The 25,951-nt window shown below is 34.4% G+C and overlaps 1 protein-coding gene across 1 annotated transcript; it reads left to right on the forward strand.

Moving 5' to 3' along the window:
• The first annotated feature begins 884 nt into the window (after window positions 1-884).
• LOC132553432 (GATOR complex protein NPRL3-like) lies at window positions 885-23,514 on the forward strand. Its single transcript, XM_060217676.1, is given in 28 exon segments — window positions 885-1,052; window positions 1,231-1,319; window positions 2,460-2,531; window positions 3,017-3,106; window positions 4,735-4,795; window positions 5,169-5,259; window positions 6,534-6,606; window positions 7,404-7,494; window positions 8,093-8,190; window positions 8,652-8,728; window positions 9,086-9,178; window positions 9,838-9,892; window positions 10,137-10,190; window positions 10,563-10,687; window positions 12,246-12,327; window positions 13,612-13,620; window positions 13,882-13,902; window positions 14,977-15,150; window positions 16,055-16,211; window positions 16,896-16,971; window positions 17,244-17,358; window positions 18,001-18,035; window positions 18,759-18,915; window positions 20,020-20,120; window positions 20,772-20,901; window positions 21,650-21,863; window positions 22,898-23,123; window positions 23,312-23,514. Coding segments are annotated over 28 exon segments (2,787 nt in total). The 5' UTR covers window positions 885-988; the 3' UTR covers window positions 23,469-23,514.
• The last annotated feature ends 2,437 nt before the right edge of the window (window positions 23,515-25,951 follow it).

Here is a 25,951-nt window from a genome sequence, read left to right on the forward strand (position 1 = left end):
CCTGTATCTACATGTCCGTTCCGATTGATGATTAATGTTACATTCGGCAGTGGAAGGGTCTTTGACATTCAGTTTTGGGCACAATCGAAAAAAATGGATTACACAAGAATACATGTATGTTGGATTTCGACAAATCATCTGACACTGGCCCGTTTTATATCTAGGTTTTTGGTGATGCTTTCTTTTCCGTGTTTATTTTTTAGACTGATTGTAACGGTCGTTCTTTCAGAGTTTAAATAAATAAATAAAAAAATAAATAAAATAAAATAAAATAAAATAAAATATAATAAAATGAGACCCTGCTACATGTGAATAATGCATACTGTTAATGCTATTTTCACGAGGTTTTCTATTTTTCATATTTTAAATAGAAGAAAATAAATAAATAAATAAACAAATAAATAAATAAAATAAAATAAAATAAAATAAAAGTTATTGGATGATACAAATGACCCAGACGTGACGAAACCATTCCATTCTGTTGTCGTTTTGATGAAAGCTAAAATGCTTTAACATGAAATAAATAAAGAAACAATATTTTCCATATTGCAAATGATAATGTAAAAAACGACAAGATTAAATGATAAGTAGCCAATGATATAGAACTTGAGAATCACAAGAATTATCAATTTTTCCTGTACCGAAATGACGCTGGTTCATCCAGAGGCATTCCATCATTTACTCTCCTGCAATCCAAGATTCCTAATTGAATTCACCTTTGAAAAATTGTAAAGTTAATGAAATGTTCATATTTCACATCAGATAAGAAATCAACACCAAATCACAATCATAGACGGTTCTTTGCCTACATCGACCAAAAATGTTTTCCGGAATTTTTCTCCGCTTTCTTATGAAATTTAGTGTGTACATTCAAGATGGCGCTCTCCATGTTTCCACGATGGCAAAGCAGATGCTGAAAGTTCAGTCGCATTTCTCCACGTTATCGTTCTTCTTATATCATTTTTAGTTGTTATACCAGAGGACAAACATGGGTATTTTAGAGAAAATCCAAGAGATAGAGCGGGAAATATCCCGTACCCAGAAAAACAAAGGTATCCACGATAGTGAAAATTGCACTCGTGTGAAAATTTTGACCACAAATGGGCATAAACATTTCTGGACCTATCACAAGTATAATTAAGTAAAATCAGCGAATTGCATATTACTGACATATTCAAACTATCCCTGTTCAATTTAGCAGAATGTTCTATATTTGTTCTTTTGTTCCAGCCACGGAGTACCATCTGGGGTTACTGAAAGCAAAGTTGGCAAAGTATAGACAACAACTCATAGAACCCACGGGGAAGTCCGGAGCAAAGGTTCTGATATAAAATGTTTATAGATATCTCAATAGAGTTTATACCTCTCACTGATTCATAAATTGCCATGTATTTATATATCATTTAATGCCATTTACTTTGATAATTGTATGGATCCCTTGATTCAATCAATTTTTTTCTCTCTCAGAAACATGATTCTGTACTAATTCCGTCTATTTTTTTCATTCACACTTTCTCATAAACTTATTCAACCTTAAACAATGAAAAACAAAAAATAGGTCAGCTAAAAGATATAATTTTTATTTAATTTGTCTGTCAGACAAAATTAGTTTGTACATGATACTTAAGTGCAGCCTTTCTAGCAGTTATGATTGCTTCTATTATAAAATGACAGATATGTAAAGGTATGTTTTTATGTCAAATATTAAATAAATGTCTAACAGCAGTGTACCTGTGGCTATTATACATGTACAGCAGGGTTTTCCATAAGAGCCAGTCGCCGGCCAATTTGACCGGCTACTTTGATCATTTGGCCGCCTACACCAATCCAGTTCCGTAATAATGTTCTGTACACGACTACACGTACACGGCAGGCCAGCCTCCTACTTTCACTACACAGCCTACTACTAACAAAAGTATGGAAAACCCTGTACAGGGCTCTCGATCTGCCAGATTTGGGGCCGAATTCCCAATACAAAATAGTATCTTTTTTCCCAATTTAGACCCCAAGTTTTCCCAATTCTAAGGAAAACGCCGCTGTTTTTCCCAATTCTAAGGGCCCCGGGCCCCAGTCCCAAAATGGGGTGTGAGAGCCCTGATGTAGCTCAGTGGCTTTGAGTGTTGACCAATGTAATCTCAGATGAAGATCTGAGATATGTGATTTGACACTCCCTGCCTGTGGCAGTTTGTGTTTCTCAAAAAGCTGAGAAATGGACCAGTCTGTACTAATGTGATTGTGTCCTTGGGCACTTTATTCTAATTGATTTGGACAGCATGCAATTGGCCTCCCATATGTTGTTCAGTGAGCCAGCCACCAGCTACTACATTTGAATGTTGTCTGAACTTGACATGAAAAAATTTTCAGTGAATAGACTGTAATTAGTTAATAGTGGCATCAGAAAAAATGTGCTGTCAGAGTTTTCTTCATCATTGATATTATCTTTGTGTGATTTTTTACAGGGAGAGGGATTTGATGTTATGAAATCAGGAGATGCAAGAGTTGCATTGATTGGATTCCCCTCTGTAGGAAAGGTGATTAGTTTTAGATTTGTAATTTGCATACCTAGGAAGCATACACTACATCTACTATTGAACATTCTCATTCAACTGCCTGGTGAAAATAGTCAATTATAATGCATGTAACTATCAAATTATCATATCCAGGTGTAATTGTTTCCCCTACATCCATTCCATTTAGGGACTAATAACTCCTGAGGAAAGGAAGGGTTCATGTGCTACATGTTTCTGTGAATTCAGGAAGAAAATAACTCATAAATTGATGATTTGCCATAATTTCTTACATTTACTATAAATGGACAATCTGCTTCCTCCCAGACAACTTTACTCTCAGGCCTTCTGAAAAAAGGTGTTCCCATTTAGTGTCATGATAGTACAAATTGTTTGGTTTAGTTTTCCTTTTGACATAGTCCATGTCTTCTTCTACAATGAAGAATTTTCATGCTTTCTATGAAAAATGAATGAGCACAGCCCTAAACCTCCAGTATTTTATTTTCCAGTCTACACTACTGAATACACTGACATCTACACACAGTGAATCTGCTTCATATGAATTTACAACACTTACATGTATACCAGGTGTTATAGAGGTAAGTTACCTGTTTACCAGGTGTTATAGAGGTAAGTTACCTGTTTACCAGGTGTTATAGAGGTAAGTTACCTGTTTACCAGGTGTTATAAAGGTAAGTTACCTGTTTACCAGGTGTTATAGAGGTAAGTTACCTGTTTACCAGGTGTTATAGAGGTAAGTTACCTGTTTACCAGGTGTTATAGAGGTAAGTTACCTGTTTACCAGGTGTTATAAAGGTAAGTTACCTGTTAACCAGGTGTAATAGAGGTAAGTTACCTGTTTACCAGGTGTTATAGAGTTAGATTACCTGTTTACCAGGTGTAATAGAGGTAAGTTACCTGTTTACCAGGTGTAATAGAGGTAAGTTACTTGTTTACCAGGTGTTATAGAGGTAAGTTACCTGTTAACCAGGTGTTATAGAGGTAAGTTACCTGTTTACTAGGTGTTATAGAGGTAAGTTACCTGTTTACCAGGTGTTATAGAGGTAGTTTACCTGTTTACCAGGTGTTATAGAGGTAAGTTACCTGTTTACTAGGTGTTATAGAAGTAAGTTACCTGTTTACTAGGTTTAATAGAAGTAAGTAACCTGTTAACTAGGTTTCATAGAAGTAAGTAACCTGTTTACTAGGTGTTATAGAAGTAAGTAACCTGTTAGCTAGGTGTCATAGAAGTAAGTAACCTGTTTACTAGGTGTTATAGAAGTAAGTAACCTGTTAACTAGGTTTAATAGAAGTAAGTAACCTGTTTACTAGGTGTTATAGAAGTAAGTAACCTGTTTACTAGGTTTAATAGAAGTAAGTAACCTGTTTACTAGGTTTAATAGAAGTAAGTAATAGAGGTAAGTTAACTGTTTACCAGGTGTTATAGAAGTTACCTGTTTACTAGGTTTAATAGAAGTAAGTAACCTGTTTACTAGTTGTTATAGAAGTAAGTAACCTGTTTACTAGTTGTTATAGAAGTAAGTAACCTGTTTACTAGGTTTAATAGAAGTAAGTAACCTGTTTACTAGGTGTTATAGAAGTAAGTAACCTGTTTACTAGGTGTTATAGAAGTAAGTAACCTGTTTACTAGGTGTTATAGAAGTAAGTAACCTGTTTACTAGGTGTTATAGAAGTAAGTAACCTGTTTACTAGGTGTTATAGAAGTAACTTACCTGTTTACTAGGTGTTATAGAAGTAAGTAACCTGTTTACTAGGTGTTATAGAAGTAAGTAACCTGTTTACTAGGTGTTATAGAAGTAAGTAACCTGTTTACTAATTGTTATAGAAGTAAGTAACCTGTTTACTAGGTGTTATAGAAGTAAGTAACCTCTTTACTAGGTGTTATAGAGGTAACTTACCTGTTTACCAGGTGTTATAGAAGTAACTTACCTGTTTACCAGTATTTATTACCAAGTACATTTTACTTTACTAATGAACCCATGGATTTTGAAGATGAACACATTTTTTGCTAGAATGCTTTGTCTTTTTTGGCGTTGTCAGTTATTTTTATTTTGTCATATGTAAGTTAATTTTAGTAAAAAGAAAAATTCCTCAATAGTTAGGTACAAGTTTGATAAAAGATTTTCTCTGGTTTCAATGAAATGTTGGTAATTAACTTCCTTCATTTTAATGGGGACCATTGCTAAAGAATTCTGTTGTATTTCAGTACAATGGTGCTAATATCCAGTTGCTTGATTTACCTGGTATCATAGAAGGAGCTGCAGCAGGTTTGTAGTGTGCCGCTACCAAAACCATGATAGCATTAAACTATAGTAGAAGATGTTGAGTATATTGTTTCAATTTCATTGTCTAGTGTTTTCAAAATCTAACCCATATAGACAAGAATAAATGTTTTCCTAGATTCGTGCAGTGTGAATTGGAATATTGAATTAAACATTTGATTTTTGTATTAACATCACGATTTTTTAAAAGAAGTACAGTAATTCATTGAATAAAAAAGTTACATAACTTTCTATTTCTTCAGACCACATATATGGATTGACCAATCACAGAATTTGTTACTAACAAGTAATGCAAATCTAGAATTTATGTTTTATTTTAACTTAGTACTATGTACCGTCTAAACCTATTTTATTTTAGGTAAGGGTCGAGGACGTCAAGTTATCGCTGTTGCCAGAACAGCTGATGTTGTTATCATGATGTTGGATGCTACAAAAAAAGAAATTCAGAGGTAAGACTTAAAATTTTATTACGAGATGAATTTATATCAATAATGATCTTTAAGTACAAGTGTTCTTCACTAATATGCATGGATTTGTAAGGCTATCTTGTTATATTCTATAGGCCATTAAAACTTTATTTTGCATTGTCTAATTGAAGATTATATACATTAAGATGATATAGAAGATTGTACAAAAGACACACAGGTGAATAGCGCCTATTCATAATTTAGAGTGAGATACAGTAGAGCCAAACAATGAATTAAAATGCATCATACAGCTGTTTCATCCTTTTAGGACTCGTCAGCTGCTGTATCATGAACATGCAGTCATGTTTAAAATTGTCTGGATCATATAATAAATGTACAATGCTATCTGATAAGTAACTACAGAAGAGTGTTTGGCTGATATAGAAATATGTTTTTTCCTGATTTAAGATTTATCTGGGAGCAGCCTCATAAATATCTGGAAACTGCGACATATTTATCTGGCAGCCACCAAGAGTTGGGTCTTGATCTGAAATTCCAAGCATTGAAGCTTTTCTTTATATTGTACTTTTTCTGATAACAAAATTGTAAATATATGCAAAATATTATACTTTCTCAAGTTGTGATAGTTCCAGCTTATGGAATAAAGATATTGTCTCATCCATGGTTCGCTGATGTGAAAGAGCAATCAGCAGATTACTGTAGCAAATGACAGACACTGCATAATTAATTGGTGGCTGGCAGATGAAATATTTCTACATTCAGGAAAAACATATTCCTGCCTGAGTCTGATATGTTTCTGTTGATAACATTCATTACATGATTTTTCTTTCACATGTTATGTAATGTAGTGGAGTTGTGATTGGCTTAAGGTTTCTATTTCGACATGGCTTTATGACTTGATGTAAAATGTGATGTTAACAAAAGAGTGATAAAGGGGGGAGAACTCACCAATTAAGATTCTGTGTCAGTCTTATTATACCTTATGTCTTGCAAATGTATTAACCCTTTCAAGAATTTTTCTTTTCGCCACACTAGAGGCTTCGTAAAATGAAGAAAAAAAGAGAGACTTGTCTTATCAATACAATTTATTGTATTATGCATGCACAGACAGAATCTTTAGTTACATCATATATGTACAAAATAAAGAATATGATGATATAAAGCTCTCCAAAACTTTGACATACCTTGGTACTTTATGTTATTTCTGGCTTGGTTGCCACATCTGAAGGCATTGCTGTACGATGAAAAAGACATTTTGTGTGATATTGATTGTGATTAATACTTATGTTTAACAGAGAACTTCTGACAAAAGAGTTGGAAAGTGTTGGAATCAGACTCAATAAACGAAAACCAAATATCTATTTCAAGGTAAATATTTTTATTGTATTTAGTGTAAGTATTAAATACATTTTCGTCATTTTTTGTAAGTTTAACAACCTTGGTATATCAATATTCTATAATGTGAAAAAATGTAGGTAACTTAATACATGTATACCTGTCCAGCATATATAATATATAGTTTCTCATTTAGGTTTTCATTTCATCATCACGACATTATATTATCTACAAGTGTGTGATACCATTCCATTATCAACTGATAATGCCGTAGTTGGTAAAAAAAAAAAAACCAAAAAGCACTCTATGGACATGTAGGCTATTTTGTGAAGACATTACATATATGTACACACAACAATCATTTGATAAAGGAAGGATATCTAATGATTTCCTGTTGAATAAATATGAAAAATAATTTGATTCTGTCTTTGAGAAATATCATTGTTGATTAGTAGTCTTTGCAAGTCAGAGGAGGAGTGGGGGGTGGGGCACACTTAGAAATCTCCAATAAAGATCTGAGGTGTATGGTTGGCACTATTTTTGGCTGCTTGTGTTCCTCAGGAAGTGAAGGAATAGACCAGCCTATGCTATATTGGTTGTGACCTCGGGCAAGACATTTCACCTCATTTGTTTAGGTTGGCATATGATGGACCTCCTGTATGTTGTTCAGGGAATTAGTCACCTGGAGGCATCACCCAGAAGATAAATTGGCTTTGACGGGTGATATACCCAGCAAACAAACATTCAGGATGTATATAGTGTTACATTGTTTCACATTGGACATTCTTGTTTTCATGTAAAATTAATGAATTTCTTTTCTCTGTCCACAGCAAAAGAAAGGAGGGGGGATATCATTCAACTCTACTTTACCACTGACAAAGTGTAATGAAAAAATGGTGCAGATGATTCTTCATGAATGGAGTATCCTTACAAACCATGATTAATGATACATTACTGTGGTGGTTTTACTTTACTGGGCTACCATAGCTATCTACTGTGGTCATTTTAATTGACTGGGCTAACATAGCTATTTACCATGGTCATTTTACTTTACTGGGCTACCATAGCTGTATACTGTGGTCATTTTACTTTACTGGGCTACCATAGTTATAATTACTGTTACTATGACAGTCTAGTTAGAAAAATCAGTAACTCAATTTATGATTAAGACTTAAATTCAAAATTTTGATTTTTTTTATACATTTTTGTACAGAACTACATGTATGAGAATACAGGGAATGAGTACATATTATATAACCAGAACACTGACGTTGGTCTGTTGGACAAAGCTTAGAAATAGCATTAAAAAACCTGTAACCAACCATGTGTACATATGTTTAAGAACCAAAGGCCAAATTCTTACCTGAATATATATATATATATATAAAATATATTTCCATTTTTTTTTTAAATTGCAGCACAAACTGAATAATTTTTTCAGTAATAGGTGTTTAGTGTGGTGATTAAAAGAATCAGTTTCTTTGTAATATACAGAAGTTTTGTTCTTAACCTTAGAAAGAAATATTCAATGCTGAAGTTTTGTTCCGAGAAGATTGCACGTCTGATGAATTTGTGGATGTCATACTTGGTAGTAGAGTGTACCTAGAATGTATCTATGTAAGTACTTATGAAATGTAGAAACTAACTTTATATGTCAGCGTCAAATCTAAATTTCATGAGATTAAATTCTGAACGATAATAATGAGCAGTCCTTTTATTCTCTGGCTAATTGGCTTGTTATTATCTATAAATATAAAGAGTACTTAATAACATACCAAATCACTCTTAATACAATGATTATTTAGCAGTAACATTTCTTTTATTATATATAAGTTTATAATGATTCTGAATCAAATGTATATACATATTCCAAATTTCCTTTTAATATCATGTTAATATGATGTTCCTTTTAATATCACATCAGTATAATAATATGATCCCAGTTAACTTGTCAACTTGTTACATAATGTTCCTCATTAATGTATCCTTTAAGCATTACTTGCTTTGTAATGTTATCCATATTCAGTATGACAACGATGATGATGATGATGATGATGATGATGATGATGATGTTTCAGGTTTATAACAAGATTGATCAGATTTCTATAGAAGAAGTTGATAGATTAGCTAGGATGCCTGACACTGTTGTTGTGAGGTAAGATTGTGGGTTTTTCTTTTTTTTCTCGATACAATGAATTATTGCAAAAAATCTTCAGTAGCATTTTTGACAAGCCTTAGACAGTGAATTTACTGGCAATATTGACATATCTAACATGAAGATTTATAAAAAGCTTTGATGTTACATTTGTCCTAACTTTGAAGTTAAGTTGATAATCTTAATAAATTTCTGAGATGCTTTTAACTTTCTTTGCCAAATTTTCAGACTGAAGTTTTGGTAAGGCATTGCGCTTACTTATTTTCATCTAACTATGTACAGGGAAATGCATGGCCCCATTTCATGACTATTCTGTTAATCATTTGAATGTAATTTCTTGATATATTTACTTTTCAGTTGCAATGTGAAATTGAACCTTGATTACTTGCTGGAGAAAGTTTGGGAATATCTGGCCTTGGTACGAGTTTACACAAAGAAACGTGGAGGTAGGTAACATAAAGGCTCGTCAAAATCGATACAAAGGAAGAAAATATATCAATAACATGTTGTCAAAAAAAATAATTTGTTGGTAAATAAAGCTTACAACTGAAGTAGCATGAAACTTGCTCAATGTCACTACTACAATGGGTAGATGTGCATGAAGGGGTGAATTTTTGGTTCTTTGATTTTTGTAAGATTTATGCCATTTTCAACTTTGTATCTGTAGCTTGCTCATAGTGGAGCCTTGTGAATGCAACTCCTAAAATAATCATCAGATTTTCACGAAACTTGCTCAATGTCACTACTACAATGGGTAGATGTGCATGAAGGGGTGAATTTTTGGTTCTTTGATTTTTGTAAGATTTATGCCATTTTCAACTTTGTATCTGTAGCTTGCTCTTAGTGAATCTTTATATTTTGTGGCGGCGTATATTGTGTCCACGGCACTCTTGTTTCTGTTAGTCCCAAATGCTCTGTCCTTGAAATGTCTATCTACTCCTTTAATCACCATGCTGTAAATGGGAAAATTCTTTTTATGATTTCACTTGGATCAAAATCAGATCTAATCTGTTACTCTAAAGCTTAGCAAAAATCTCTTTTCCCTCCACAGTTGTTGTAGCTGGTATTGACACTGTGTATATACATTTTCTTTATGCTGTTACAGAGAGGCCTGATTTTGAAGGAGGACTGATCTTGAGGCGAGGGTGTACTGTTGAACATGTGGTATGCACTGTAGGAGAGCCAACATTTCCTATTGGACAGAACATTATGTTGTTGACATTTGACCAAAGTGCTCCAAATCAAATCAATTTTACTCATTATTCAGTTCCATGCCCATTGATCTAAAGCAAATTATCAGTCAAAACTTGTAATCCTAGGGTGAAATAGATGTTTTACTGGAACAGCTTAACAATCTTGATCCTTGATCAATGGTATATGCTAATTATTGTTTGGTGTTTATTTCCAGTGCCATACGATACACAGGACGATTGTAAACACATTCAAGTATGCCTTAGTTTGGGTAAGTCATTTCTCACAAGCTCTATAATTACTGTGGTTTGTAGAGTTGGGTATCATTACACAAATTTTGTGGAATTGACTTCTCCTGTAGATAGTTTTTACCATATTGGTGGTTAACATACAAATCTGATTTGTAATCAGCTGAAAACATGCCCAAGATGTTTTGGGAGGTTGTGGTTTTCCTTTGAAATGCACCTGGATGCAGTCAACTCAGTTTTGTTAATGTGATTTAAGTGGGATATTCTCAAAATTCTGGAAACGGTATTTTCGTTGTGCAAATGAATAAATGTCATATTGTCCCTCTTTCCTTTTTTACTAAGATTATTCTTTTATCAACTTCTGATTTCATGTGGTTTTATTTAAATATTTACAGGGAACAAGCGTCAAATACAGTCCCCAGCGTGTTGGTTTAAACCACCTGATGAACCACGATGATGTCATTCAAATTGTGAAAAAGTAGCATTTGTCTTTGATCCCAGAATTTACCCATTTTCTTTTGTGATGTCCCACAGGGCCATGATCTGCTCTACTGAAGGACATTACATTTATTTACAGACAGTTTTGCCAATGCTGCTGTGTAAAGATATTACAAAACTGGATATGATTACTAATAGTGCTTCAATTATATAAAAACAATTTGAACAGAAACTTCAAAGACTACAGGAAAGTGTGCTTTGTGATAATATTATTCTTAATTATGATGTAACTTAAATGCACCAACTGGAGTTTCTTTGCGAGTCTTGTTTTGTTAATTTGTAAAAAAGTTACAAAACGTCAATAAATACGATTACATGCCTGAGTGTTTTATGTGTTCTTTCATGAGTGGTAAGAGCCTGACATTTTGTTATCAAGTAGGGAATGATATATAATGAACAGTTCTTCAGCTCTGGTTCTGAATCAAGCATTGCTTGTCTTTTGTCTTCAGTTCTTTCTTTTTAAATATTTTATTCCAGTACTATATACCCTGGCAGAGATTGATCATGATCTGTTCCTTTTATTGTAAAATTTTTAATGTAAAATACAAATTTTCAATCAACAAATTGACCAATGGCTACCCCAAAGTAAATGATATCTAGTTGGTAACTTGACAAACTTTGTCAAAAATCAGCAAGTCAGCACTGTATATACAATAAGTGTTAAATGCATTAAGCACACTTCTGTGATAAGATTTTTTGTGACTAACAAATACCTGACTTTCATGACACATGAATCTATCATCTTTATAAACACCTTAATTAGCATCTGACTTAACCAACATCTAACAGAAAAGCACACCTCCATAATTTTGGCAACACCTCACTCTCCTCACACCTGGGCTCGTATTCATGAAACCATTCTCATGCTCAAGCATAGATTTTGTGAACCAGCAAACTTTTTATAATTCATCTAAATCATATAAAATAATACAAATGTCAAAATTAAACATTGAATAGAGCTTTGATTTGAAGTCCTTTCAAAATTGTTTTCAAATCTTTGGCAAAACCAGCCTTATTTATTAGTTTTTATCTTAAACAAGACATAAGGCTTGAGCACAAAATTCATGCTTGAGCATGAGAACGGTTTCATGAATATGGGCCCTGATTTTGTCATCACCTCTGATTATACCAGGATAATCTTGCCTGATATTTTCAGTACCTAATTTAACCCAAAACCTGACTTTGCTGACTTGACATGACATATTTAATTTTGTAGAGCTGAATGGAATTTGGCTTATTTTTTGAGAAAAAATTTTGATGTGATTTTTTTTTTTTTTAGCAGAAAAAAATACTATGTAACAAAACACTGGGTCGTCAAACTGTAAATAAGAAAATCATTACAGTTGTCAATTGAATAAGTTATCTATTACTATCTCTCAGAAATTACAATAAACCCCCACCCCCATGTGAAAAAAAAATAAATCGAGAATACATGAGGTTTGATTTGCAGTACGGTATTCTAGAAAATCTGATGTTCAAAAACGGTCAAAGGGGAGGTAATTTGTTTTGTTTAGGACAGTGTAGTCTCCCTTCATCAGCCTCTCCGAGAAGAAGATGGTGACAACAGCGAACGATAAAAGGCTGAATCCTGTCGCGGTGTTACTTGTCACGTCGGGAACACGGGGTGACAGGCTTCTATATAAATATCCAATAGAACCAGACGTAACAACAGACAGGGATAAGTGTAAGAATCTAAACTACTAACGCTAAAGTTCTTGTCAGACCACAGGGTCTTGAAGTCTACGACAGACAGTCCACATACACTTCTAGGCCTTGTGATAAAATCAGGAATTATCTATCAGTAATTATATCATGTAATACTATTTGTGACATGCTTTCTTCTATTGAACTTCATTAAAAGAGTTTTGCTAGCCTAACATGGCCATGCTAGTCGCACGTTTACCCCCTCCCCCCCTCACCCGTGCACTCTTCTACACACAGGGGTCCATTTTAAATGATAGGAATATGATATGGGTCATGCATAAACATACAACTATATGAGATGGGTCTTACATTTAGGTGTATGTATATGCGAGATACATGTTATATATCCTGTCATTTGTAACGAACCACTGTGCCCTATATTAGGAAGAATTTTACCTCAGTGACAACTCTACACACTTCAGGTGTAAAACATCTGTTGAAGTTGAGCGAAAATATCACCTTACTAGCCTTAGCTAATCGGAATTTCCCTTTAGTCGAGCGATAGATTGTCCGACTAGAGATCGAAGGGTTGCTTGTTTGAACTCCAGTGGTAGAAGGGTGTTTTTCACTCCTCCTTCCTATTACAGATTGGTGTCATTGACAACTCCAAGGTAGAAGCTATAGACTGATATTGAATTATAGTTGAAGTCTTTTTGAAGGAAGGAATAGTGTAGAAATTTAGAGTAAAGGTCACCTTGCTAGCCTCCTTTAGTCGAGCAGTTGAGTGTCCAGCTAGAGACTGAAGGGTCGCTAGTTTGAACCCCAGCAATTACTCCTTCCAATTACATATCCATGTGTCTCTCTTCTTCAAAATGAAGTAAATATGTAGTGAAACTAGACAGGTATGATCGGCGACGACCAGATAGCTCAGTAGGTACAGCATCGTCTAGAGTTCAGAAGGTCTTGGATTTGAACCCCGGTCTGGCGGCACATTTTTCCACTCCTATCACAAACATATATAGATGGAAATCACCATGAAAATGTCATGAAATATATAAAAGGCAACTTGTTGATTTTTGGCTGAGTTCAGAGTTTTGCTGTGACTCTACAAATATATTTATGCCTCAAGGTTACCTCTCTTATGGAAAAATAAGATTTTGATAATTATAAATGCATAATAAAGACCTTAGACTAAAGGAGACAAAATGTGACAAGTAGGAATGAAAAAAAGTTAAAAGATGATTTAGATAGATGCTAAACATGATCTCTTCAACATTCCATTTTAGAGTTGTACCTTTTCAGCAAAACCATGTGCAGCCAGGAATCCTTATGCAGTGAAAATATCTGAAGACCTTCAAGCATGCAAGTAAGTTCTCTGTAAATTGCCAGTACAAGTGTTGTATTTTGGCTTCACAGTTTAGAAGTCTGTCAATCTAATTTTTTAAAAATACACCACCATTGAATGTAAAAGATGAAAGGAAGACATTATTTCAGTTTTAAATTCTTTTTTTATTTCAATGATTCAAATTTTCCTGGTTTGACAAAAAACTTGAAGCAAAATATAATTTCAAGGGAATTCTTGAGAAGGACTGTGTATCTCTTCATTAATTTGATATTATGAATCTTTTTTGTGGGAGGGAGTAATTGTGAGGAGGTACCGTTTTGGGGAGAGGGAGAGAAGGGCATTGGGGAGAGGGGTTTAGAAGTTCTGGCCACCTTTAAATTTGAAAGACAATCTCCCTTAGTTATACTGTAGCGAAAGACAGTAAGGATTTTCTTGTCAAGTTGTAAAGTATAAAGTGTATATTAGGAGTTTAATCTCCCCATAGAAAGTAAGTGCAGGTACCATTAAACTTTCAAACCATTTATGTGTCACCTTAACTCTCAAGTTTTTCTTTTGTAGGAGCCAAAGGCTGAGTAGTAAAAAACACACTAACACATTGGACAGTGTCAGGTATAGTATGCATCATAAATGTGACTCTCAAGAAACAAGACCATACCTGGTAATAAGATTCTGCAAAAGTCACACAAGTGAATAGCACCTTTCAATACAGATTTTGAGTTAGATGTAGTAGAGTCAAACAATGAATTATACTGCATACAGCATTTTTGTCCTTCTAGGACTCCATAGTTATGTCAAGGGCCTTATAATCACATGTGTCCATATATCCCAGATTAAGAGTTTCCTACAGAATTAGGTTTATTGTAGAATTACACTGTAAATAATCAGTATTGTGAATATTCTTCATCTTTTTTGGATAATGAAACGGCCAGATTGGTCATGACTTGATTGATTCTTTGTCTGGGTCGAGTAATGGAACAGCCAGATTGGTCATGACTTGATTGATTCTTTGTCTGGGTCGAGTAATGGAACAGCCAGATTGGTCATGACTGGATTGATTCTTTGTCTGGGTCGAGTAATGGAATGGCCAGATTGGTCATTACTCGGTTGAAACTTTTGCAGGGCTGAGAGAGCCAGATTAATGGTTACTGAATTGATACTGAAATAGAAAAACTTGATTCTTGTGGAATAGAACTTGATGCAGTTATTAATGATTTATAGTTCAAATGATTTGATAAACAAAAAGTGCAATGCGGAGGAAAACATGCATTTTTGAGACCATAGTTAATAAAAACAATTTTTTTCTTTTCAGATTCAGCGATCAGATACTTGCCAACCTGTTAGCAGTGAAGTCTGATTTATGTAGTAAGAGGTTTAATGTGAAGGTGGATGACATTCACTTCATTGGCTACCCCATGTTATTTGACCCCTGTACAAGTCAGGCTACAAGCAAATCATCACATCAGATCATTTCTTTCAGCATTATTTTAGCTCTCAAGGTATCTAATAATTGCCACTCTTTTTGTCTGTCAAGGAATTTACACTTTTATAATATGGTGTTATTTCATTATTAACACAACTTTAAATCTTAATCTTTTTTTGCCAAGTTCTTTTAGGTCACCTGAGAAAAAGTCTTCTGGTGACCTATAGCGATTGCTTTTTTGTCTGGCATATTGTGTGTTGTACATCGTCCATCACAAACTGTTGACAGAGACTGACCCTTAGGGGCAGATGGGTGGGACCAAAAGATGGATTAGATTACCAAAAGTCTTCTTCTCAGCACCCAGATATGGTAGAATTATAAAATCTTTCTGGATTTCAGGAAATCAAGCTGCTTGACCAAAAATAATGAATTTGAAGACCTGAGGATATCTTGCATTTCCGTTGGGAGGGGGTTGGGGAGGGCATAAAGTTTGCTACAGTTTATTGCATTGTATTGAACCCTTGATATGTGACGGCAGTTAATTTTATGCACAATTTACATTTCATGTACAATGCAGTTCAAGTTATCTTACTCTAACAAGTTTATTTCTGTGACATATGTTACAAGAACAATTAGGTGATTTATAAGACTGTTGGGCCTCTTGTCTATTTCATTGAATGGCTAGAGGCTGACTGGACATATAGTATTTTCCATCTGTTTTTTAAACTTCATATGGAATTTATAGAGCTGTTTCGCATTACATTCATACATGAGTGTTATCTGTAGCTTTGGTCTAAGCTTGTTGAAATAATTTAATGATGTCAAGAGTTGAAATTGCCCAATCTTAAAGCAAGAGGTGAATTGATGGGAGTGATGAATGATGGGGTGAGGGGTAGGTACCTGTAATGTTATTGTTCTTTTCTGGTGTTGATAGTAACACCTATCCTGATGATTGTTGATATCTTTTATATTAATTGTAGACACACCTAAATCTGTCTGTGATAAATTGCTACCATGACTTGATGAAGCAACTGACTGTAGCCGTACACTATGAGGAGCGACGGCGACATTATCTCTCCCAGCAGGCAAAGATTATGTTGGGCGTCCATGATGAGGTCGCAGCCATGCCTGAGGAAGGTTAGCCAGCTGTTCAGTCACCTTCAAACTCTGCCTTGTATTACACTGTTGATGTACTTACTCTCTCTTATCAAGTACCAAACTATAAATATCTCTGTGGTTAAAATTTCTTTCTCAGAATTCCTTCAGATTGAACTTCTAAACGACAGACTGATGGACTTTGCTTTGCTGCGTTTGCAGATAAAGGATTCAACAGTAATTCTTAGATAAATATTTGTGACATATTTTATGATTTTTTATTGAGTTAATATAGCTTGATATTTTCTTAAATGTTAAGATTTTGCTGGAGACTTTCCTTGACTTTCATTGTGTTTCTTAAATCAATAGAATATGTTACGATACTGTGGAAATGGCGACAATGTTTCTTCAAAAGAGATAACAAACAAAAAACTTGTACATGTCATATCACTACTTCATAAGTTCATACAATGGAACCTTGTTATTTTTAATTACTATCACTCAAAGACTCCGTTTAGTTCTAATGATTTTGTCAGTCCCTGCCTTAGTTTACACAAAACATTTACACTCGCTTAAATTGAACACTCCGTTATCTCAAAGTTTTCCCATGGTCTTGCGAGTTCAAGATAAAGAGGTTCGACTATATATGTATATATATTTGGTTTATTTCAAATATAAATATAAGCATTTAATACAGGTTCAGATGGCGATGTTTCTGTTTTATAGATTCTTCAGAGTCACCATTTTCTGTAATATTGAAGAGGAGCCCGTTGGCTCAGGATCTGAAATCAATGTTTGAAAGGTAAAAGAAATTAAAGTAACTTGCCACCAATTATTTTTGTACCTCCTGGGAAGTAGAGTTTATGACTTATTTGTCCTTTGTGAGAAGAAAAATAATTTTGGTTTCCTGGTCCCAGAAGAACCATGGTGAGATGCTTCTTTTAGTTGGTGTTGTTTAATGTAATGATTCAATCAATGCCATAGTTTTAAGAGGCATACTTATTTTACTAACACAGGAGATTTTTTTCTGGATTTATTTTAAATGTTTGATATTTTCATTTGTCTCTATTACAGTCTATGCGACACCGGTGTGGTCAAGTTACTGGTCAATAACTTTATACTTGTGAGCTTCTGTTTACCACACAAGATACACAGACAGCCCTGGGCCTCCAGAAATCTGTTTATTGAGGTGAGTTGTATCCTGATAAATACTCAACATATATCTATTTTATATTTTATTTTCCAGAATTTATGTGCATATTATACAAAATGGAATCAGTAATAAGGGGAGTTTTTCCCTTTTTATCTCATCAGCCTGGAGAGTAAATGAGGTTATGTTGTGGCATGTTGGCCATCAGTTTACCTATGTTTACATTTGATGCATTTTGATTTTCATTACATCAAAATTTTCCTAAAGAGGTATTTTGTGTTAAAGTGGTAAACCATTGGTATTGTATTGGGCCTGTAACATGCTAGAATGAAGGGCTATCAGGTTTGTTCTAATGAATGACTTTGAACTACATCAATCTTGAACCACATTCAAGGTCACATGGTCCAAACATATTAAAAAAATCTTCTTTTTTGTTTTTGGTGACTCATAGAGACATTGTCATGGTACATTATGTACATGTATAGGAGTGTGTCTGACATTTTTCGAAAAGACAGCTGTCCAGTTTGCTAAATTGACTTAAAAGTTGCAGAATATATTAGAGATTCAGTTGCATTAGGTCTCTTGTTAATGTTATGGTTAAAAAAAGAAGAAAATAAAATTTTAGAAAAATCGGCACAAAATCAAATTAATTTGTAATTTGAACATTTTATTTTTTTGCAGCCAGGGAAGATTCAACATTGCCTGGAGATGTTGAGGTTAGTAAAAAACAGTAAATGATAACTTTAATTAAGAGTTATATTTTCTGTTACATGAATTAAAAAAAAGAAATAAGTGTACAGGAACAAGAAAGGTTAATGTTCTCTTAGATTTAAGTACAGGAACAACAAACATGTTACCTACTCACATAGTCACTAGTATATAATCTATTCTTAATTTATATGTAAGGTGCTAGTAACATAAATGCGTATTATGCAGTTTTTATCTCAGAATCTCTAACCTTTGTTTTAAAGGCTTCTTAAACATTTCTTAGTAAAAGTGTTTAAACTTGCTCAGTAGCCCTTGAATGTACGTCATTAAACATTTAAAAGTTTCGTTTGAAGGCCATTAAAGGGCTGCTTCAAATCTGTTGATATTTACTTTTGTGATTAGTTCTCTATATACTGTACTCTTAATTAGAAAATATTCATCTTTAATTCAGGTAATAATGAACAAAGATAATTTCAAGAAAATTCGTCCTTCTATGCTTTTTAAAAAAAATCTGTAAAGGGGTTATTGAAGCAATTTTTACATGATTATTTTACCAAAAATAGATGTGGAAATGATGATACTGCATGAAAAATATGTTGATGGGTGAGGAGTTTTAAACATGTGTTGCTGGAGAAATATTGCATTAGATTGATATTAACACTTAACTGTAAATACCCAGAACCTTGAAATCAAGGGAGTCAGATTTATATAGAATGTCATTGCCTCTACAGACCTTATCATGGAATTCTGTTGTTGACTGACAAGCAGAGCCTGCAGGAGTTCCTTCCCTTAGATGGAACTCAATCCCTCAACAGACTGATAACAGTCACAAACCCTCTAAAGAGTCTGCAGACCTTGGCCTTGGAGGCTGACCTCAATCTGTCCCAGGTATACACAAAAAAGGTTAAGGGTCACCAATCTATTTTGATTTCAAATAACAAAATGTTAAACATTCTCGACACTCATGGAGTTACGCTCACTATCGCTTGCAGTATCTTAATACTCAAGGATTACACTCACTATTGCTCTCTATACCTTAACACTGGTGGGGTTATGTTCACTAGTGCTCTCTGTATCTTAATACTCCAGGGGTTATGCTCACTATCACTCTCAATGTCTGCATTCTCCAGTGGTTACACTCAGTATTGCTAGCTGTACCACGATACTCGAAGAGTTAGACTCATTGTCGCTCTCTGCACTTCTCGTGGCAAAATTGAAGGTTCCAGTGTGACACATTGTGGATAAGAAGGGAAGACTAGCTTGATTCTTTGAGGTACATGAAACCAATCTCTAGGTTGAATAATGGTACATGTACTGGCTTAGAGAATGGATGTCTCTTCTACGTAATCTTCAAAGTAGCGAATCAATGTGTGATTGGTCAGATTGGCTGAAAGATCGAGGACATATTGTTTTTGTGCTGTCTGTTTGTCTGTTGTCAACTGAAACCTTGCCCATAATTGTTGCACAGTACGAAGTAGGGTTTTCATATTTGGCATGTGTGTTCCATATGACAAAACCTTTCTGGTTGTGCCAAAAGTTTTGACCATGTCACCATCACTGTGATCTTTTACCTACATTTGAAAGTAAAAAACAAAGCCATTACCACAATGAAGACATAAGTGTTTCACAGAGTGTGCATGCAATTAGCACATTCCTTATACAGTACATTTATAATGTCCCACTTCTGAATTTGGTTGCAACGGGGGCATAGTGTTTATAAACTTGTCTTGTTTTTTCTTGAAACCTGCTCTAGACCAATCAGATTACTTCACTTGTGCTTCAATTTTACCAGGAAAAGTTTCAGGGGTGCAGAGAGAAAAAGGGATCGTAACCCCTGGAGTATTGAGGATGAATGAGATTTCAGATTAAGTGTGTGGTGGTTACTAAGCCATCAGTTGATCTCAGACTTTTTCTTTACTATGATACTCAATGTTATTTTGACTTATTCCTTGGACAGTAGTAGTTCACTTGAAATGTTTTTATATCCAAAAGGTGTTCCAGATGGTCACCCATTTAGTGTACTGGGCCAAGGCAACAGTCATATTTCCTGTGTGTGGCACCAATGTCTACGTTCTATCTCCGACTGTTGTCTTGTAAGTACATCTGCATGGATTTTCCACATCCTGTCTCCTGTAATTGTCTTGTTAATTTAAGCACATCTGAAGGATCTAATCCATGCCCTGTCTTCTACTCTTGTCTCCACAAGGTCTATTCCTAATCCTGTCTCCTGTAGTAGTAATGTAAGAAATTATTAATGTTACTTCGTGTATTATTGTTCTCAAATAGTAGTTTCTACTTCTACCATAATCTTTGTCTACCAGTGGGGCCTAGCATTTTGAAGCCCGACATTTGTACTATATGGTGACTTATAGATAATGAATTGGAACATTTTCAAGTTCTCTCTCTTTTACAGAAAAAGAATGTCCCATTGTGTTAGGTTTGGTTCAGCAATAATGAATTGAGAACATCACAACAGATTTATTTTAAGTAAATAAGTATCATAACATCAAGCCCTGCACTTTAGCATACCAAAATTAAGATGATCATTGGTCAAGGTAAAAAGGTCAAAGGTGACATGCAGAGGAGCAAGAGCATTGATGTCTTACTGGCATTTTTGTTTATTATAGACTGAAAATCGAAACACAATTAAATGGAAATTGTCTTAATTGTCTTAAACAATTAAATTAAAGCAATTATCAAGCATTATTTCTGATTGTACATGTACACCTGTTTTTCTGTTACAGAAATTCAAGTTTAAATGAAAAATTTGCAGCAACATTTCTAGACAAATCACTCTCAGTTGAGTTGTCTAGATTCTCTTATCCTGTTCAGCTACGAGACACTAGAGATATATTGGATCATCCAAAAAATCAGGTAAAAACCATTTGTTTTTTTAAATTGTTTAGGATTGTTGGATGGATCATACACTGTTTACAGACAGTGTTTTGTTAGTGGGATCCTGAAGGCATTGACATTTGGTTTTTTTTAGGTGAAACTTTACATTCAAGGTCAAAACAGAGGATGTGAACGAATAAATTAAGTAAGATATCAATAGATATGTCACATGGTTGTCATGGGTACAGTTTTATTTTAGTCTCCTGATAAAGTCTCCTTGGAATGTTTCTGGTGAATTCCCTCATCAAGACTTGCAAGTGGAGGTATTAGCAATTAGTAGAAGTGTTTCCATCAAAATCAACATCTCTGCTCTTCAAGTTTAGAAGATACAATAATTTCTATTCAGCAATAAGCCTGTATGATTTGACAACTAAGGCTACTACTGTACACAGGGAAGCACTGACATTTGAGGGTTTTTTTTCTTGTCCACTTTGTCTTATTACACTGTTCTTTTTCTCCGATAATTAAATTTGCTCTAAATTTTCTTATAAATAGATTTGAGTTCTCATATCATACATTACCTGGTATTCCCTTTTATTTTTTACCCTGTTGTCAAAAGAGTGAAACAATCGAAACTTAAAACTGCAGAAAAAAAATTCCATATATGTTACATTATTGCATTAAAGTGCAATAAAGCCTACCTAATGACTTGAAATTAGAAATCTCAATGTTGGTCCCATGGACTCAATGCAGGGTATGGTAATCGTATGATTGTAATTTTCCACAGGAGGAGAAAGTACAGATAGTGCTGTGGCTTCTGCAACATAGACTGATCTTTCAGCAACATACATACACGTTCTTTGTGCCACGTATATCAAGAAGGAAGAAGACATCAGAAGATGTGAGCCGTATCATGCCTATATTACCAGAAGAGGAGAGTTTGGCCTTTGAAAATCGCACTGAAATGCAACAAGCTTCCAGTATATCAGATGTGGCATCAGGTTTGTGTACAAAATATCTTAGCTATTGGCAGACCTGCTCAAAGTTTTAATAATAATGTAGCTAACCTTTCAAAACAAAAAGTACTTAGATAAAAAATATAATAAAATGCAGACAACAACATATCATTTTGCCTTAAGATTTAAAAAAAAAAAAAATTCAGTTAGACCATGTTATTTTTTTCTCATGTTTGTTAGAATAGCAAGGGAGTTAATGACTGGTACGGATAATATATCTTTTTACACCAAATATTTAAACCTTAATTAAAGTGGTGAAATGTTTTCTTCATTTGAATAACAGCCTCTCAATTACCAAGAGACCTAGAGTCAGTTGAGATAGTAGCATACTGGGGAAAAAGAGCTTTGATATTTGTTGAAATTATTTACCTTCATAAACTTTCAAGGTCACAAGGATAAAAAAAATTTTAAAATCTTCAAAGGCCCATGACAAGTGTGTTTGGATAGAATCTAAAATCTTATTGTGGTAAATAAATTACTTCACATTGGACCTATTGTAAAGAAGGGTTTCCTGAATACACAAGTTACTAAACAAGTGAATGATATGGTTCAATTGGGCCTCTTGTGCTGTAGTCTCATGTAATATGACAGAACATATTCGAAGATTAAATGTATATATACAGCCATTGTCTTTCTTCAGGTAGGTGTGTTCTTCAGTGGAGCACTCCACTTGAACTTGGATACTTTCAGGTATTCAGGGCAATCAACAAGAATATGTACAATATAGGCAGGGAAAGGTTAATTGAAACACTTGATCTTGTTACAATTTTAACCTTTCCCTGCCTCTCTGACATAACGCATTGTCATGAAATGAAGAGAGCCTCTGCACTCTAGTACTTCAGTAAGCAGCTGTCTTGAATCTTTTTTCTCCAAATTTATCCTTTTAAAAAGGCCTGTGGTCCTATCACCAAAAACCTTGGGAAAAAAATGAAAGGGAGAGGTCACTGCTGACATGCAATATGAAGGAGTCATTGCTGGATAAATGGTAAATATTTCACTTCTGTCTCTTTCTTTTCCAGTCAACAGTGATGAAAGTGTGAGCTTAGGATCAAACTCAATCAACGCAATGTTTTCTAAGTCGCCTTCCTCAGAGATAGCCAGCGACAGTTCACAGGTTTCAGAGGACATGAGGGCTGTTTATAGAAACAGCCAAGATGGACTGTCACATTTATCCAAAGAAGAGAAAGAGTGTGTTTTAAGTGTTTCTGCTGCCAAAAACCCAGATGATTTGAAACTATTTTCAAGGTAAGTTAAAAAAAGCATTCCGAAGCTCATTTCTATAAATATACTAATGAAGCAACATCATTTTAAGCATTAATACACAATGATGATTTAAGCTTTCATTTGCTCTGGCTTACAGACTTGAATTAAACTGTGTTCTAATTTGTTTTTGAAAGTATTTGAAAGTAATTTTCTTGTTTTTTTGTTTAAAGGTTGTGTTCATACTTCAATGGAAAGCACCATTTAGAAGAGATCATGTACTATGAAAATCTTCATCGAGCCCACTTAGTGACATTACTAGACAAATTTAGGGATGTTCTCATCATGTGCCAATACCAGGACCCAGCCACAGCTTTGGGGATCAGATGATACCTGTCAAATATGATATTGTGCATTATTAAACCATTCTCACTTCTGTTACAACTTTTGTTCAATTTTAACACGAAATGTTTGCCATGTATATCCACTAAAAAGCATATGCCTGGTAATAATCCAGACACATCAACCTTGAAAATCCAAGATGGTCACCTGTTGGTTATTTTGTTCAACTGTTCACACTCAAATTTGATTTGGCATAAAGGACAGAGGGAAACCTACATAACAAATTTGAAAAAAATATTTGTGGTTGTTAAGAATGTCAAAATCCAAGATGGCTGCCTGACAACCATTTGTTTCCCTGATCAGTTTCAAAACTATACAGGTACAACTAAAAACCATGAGAATATACAAATTAGAGAAATATTCTTCCAGTACAAACAAAAGTCAACTGCCAACAGAAATCCCAGATGGAACTCACACCCACATTTCTTTGGCCCTTTATTCTTTAAAAGTTGGAACATTATATTTCTTTTTCATCATCCGAACCATGCTTCTTAAGAAATACTTGGCGCAAAATTCAAGTCAATACCATAGAAGACCATATGTCAGCCTTTTCAATTTTCTGATCAGTCCCAATAAAAGGAAAAAATGAAAGAATCATCCGTTACTTAGCAGTAATAGCAGTAACACATTTTCATTTTCAAAATCCAAGATGGCCCTCTGTCAGTCACTTTAGACACAACTATTACTAAGGATCAAGAGGAATCTACTTTAAAAAATAGAGAAATATCTATCTAGTAATCCAGACTTCTCTAGGAATAACAGCAACTTTTAATATCAAAGTCAAAGAATGTTGTCCGTCAGCCATTTTGTCTTTCTGATCAGTTCCAAAATCACAATGACAACTCGGGGAAAAAGGAATCCTACATTTAAAAGTTTAAGATCCATTTATTACTTCTTATGAAAATAACTTCTTGGTCAAAATCCAAGATGGCCACCTGTCAGCCATGTTGTTTTTCTAATCAATCCTAAAATCAAAAGGACACATCCAAGGGAAGGCTACATGTGAAATACGAGATTCAACCAGTACTTCTGAAAATCCAGTTTAAATGCAAAACCAGATTAGTGTTCTATAATTTTCTGCATAGGATCTGACAAAATCCCATAAGGGATTATGTTTTGGAGATATAGTCCCTTGTACCCATTTATATGATGGCTAATCAAACAATACTGGTTGTCTAAGGAGAAGCACCGGATGCATCATTCTCAAATTTCACAAGTGGCCGTCTTGGATTCCGACACTATTTAATATTTTGACTGCCCATTTGATTTTGGGATTGATCGAAAGAACCATTTGGCAATCTTAAAATTTGACAATGAAAGGTTTGTGAATCCCATTTCCTGAAAAGTGCAAGATGAATCTTGCTCAAATTTCATGTAAAGGTTTATGTTAGTCCCTAAATGTGCACTTCTTATTTTGACACAAATTACAGAAAGGAAATGACGGACAGGCAGCAGGTATGTTGGATTTTTGACAAATCTCAACATTTTCCTTGGTTTTGAAATGTCCCCATGATTTTGGTACAGATCAAGAAAAACAAAATGGCTTACAGATGACCATTTTGGGATTTGGCATTTTTAACATTTCTTTGCAGGAAATTTCAAATTTCATTAGGGCAAAAATTGAGGAGAGAAGGGAAAGATCAAACTTTCAAACTCTCTGGGATTTTGTTTTGAGACTCACAAGTGAAACCAAATGGGCAACATCTCAAGTTTCGTTATAACTCCTCAAGTATTAAAGGATATTTCTCGACACAATGTGCATGTTGGACTTCATGAGACTGCTCAATGAAACAAACTATGTATATTTATAAAATTTCGAGACTGATCAGTGATATCCGTCTGAGATTTTCATTTTTAGGTCAGCTGTTAAATATCCTGGGGGATACTGGATGGGGATTGAATGTACAGGAAATTCTGCTTTCAAACTTCTGCAACTTGATACCTTGCAGCAAGGTGATGGTCGATATCAAGCTTATTTCAGTGAACTATACATTTGTTGGTGATGTAGCATTGTCTGATCACTTCCAATTCATTGTCCACTAGTTCAACAGTGGTACACTAGACCAGATTGTGCTTCAGTCTATGTAGACATGTAAAATGGACTGTACAAATGACACACAAGAAAATAGCAGTCTCTTACAATCTTACTGCAAAAAAATTTGGCATAGTATAACAAATGAGGACAACTGCATCAACAGCTGTTTTTTCCTTGATGCCAAGGTCTGAATGTGCTGATACCCAAGAGAGACCCAAGTTTGCAATAAATAGTGTATCCCAGCTGACTTCCATCGCAATAACCTTCCCTTCCTTGTTAAGTGTATTATGGGAATGACATTTCTGTTGCCTTTAAATTCAGATGCATGGTGAGGTCAAATCAGATTACTTTTTGTATTCAGAATGATTTTAAGCTGTAGGCAGCATACATCTGCATTTCTAGAATTTATGATTTATATATACCAACACAACACAAC

Source organism: Ylistrum balloti, unplaced genomic scaffold, assembly GCF_031769215.1.
Source record: "Ylistrum balloti isolate Yb309-2 unplaced genomic scaffold, AGI_CSIRO_Ybal_v1 Utg370328, whole genome shotgun sequence".
NCBI classification, from domain to species: Eukaryota; Metazoa; Mollusca; class Bivalvia; order Pectinida; family Pectinidae; genus Ylistrum; species Ylistrum balloti.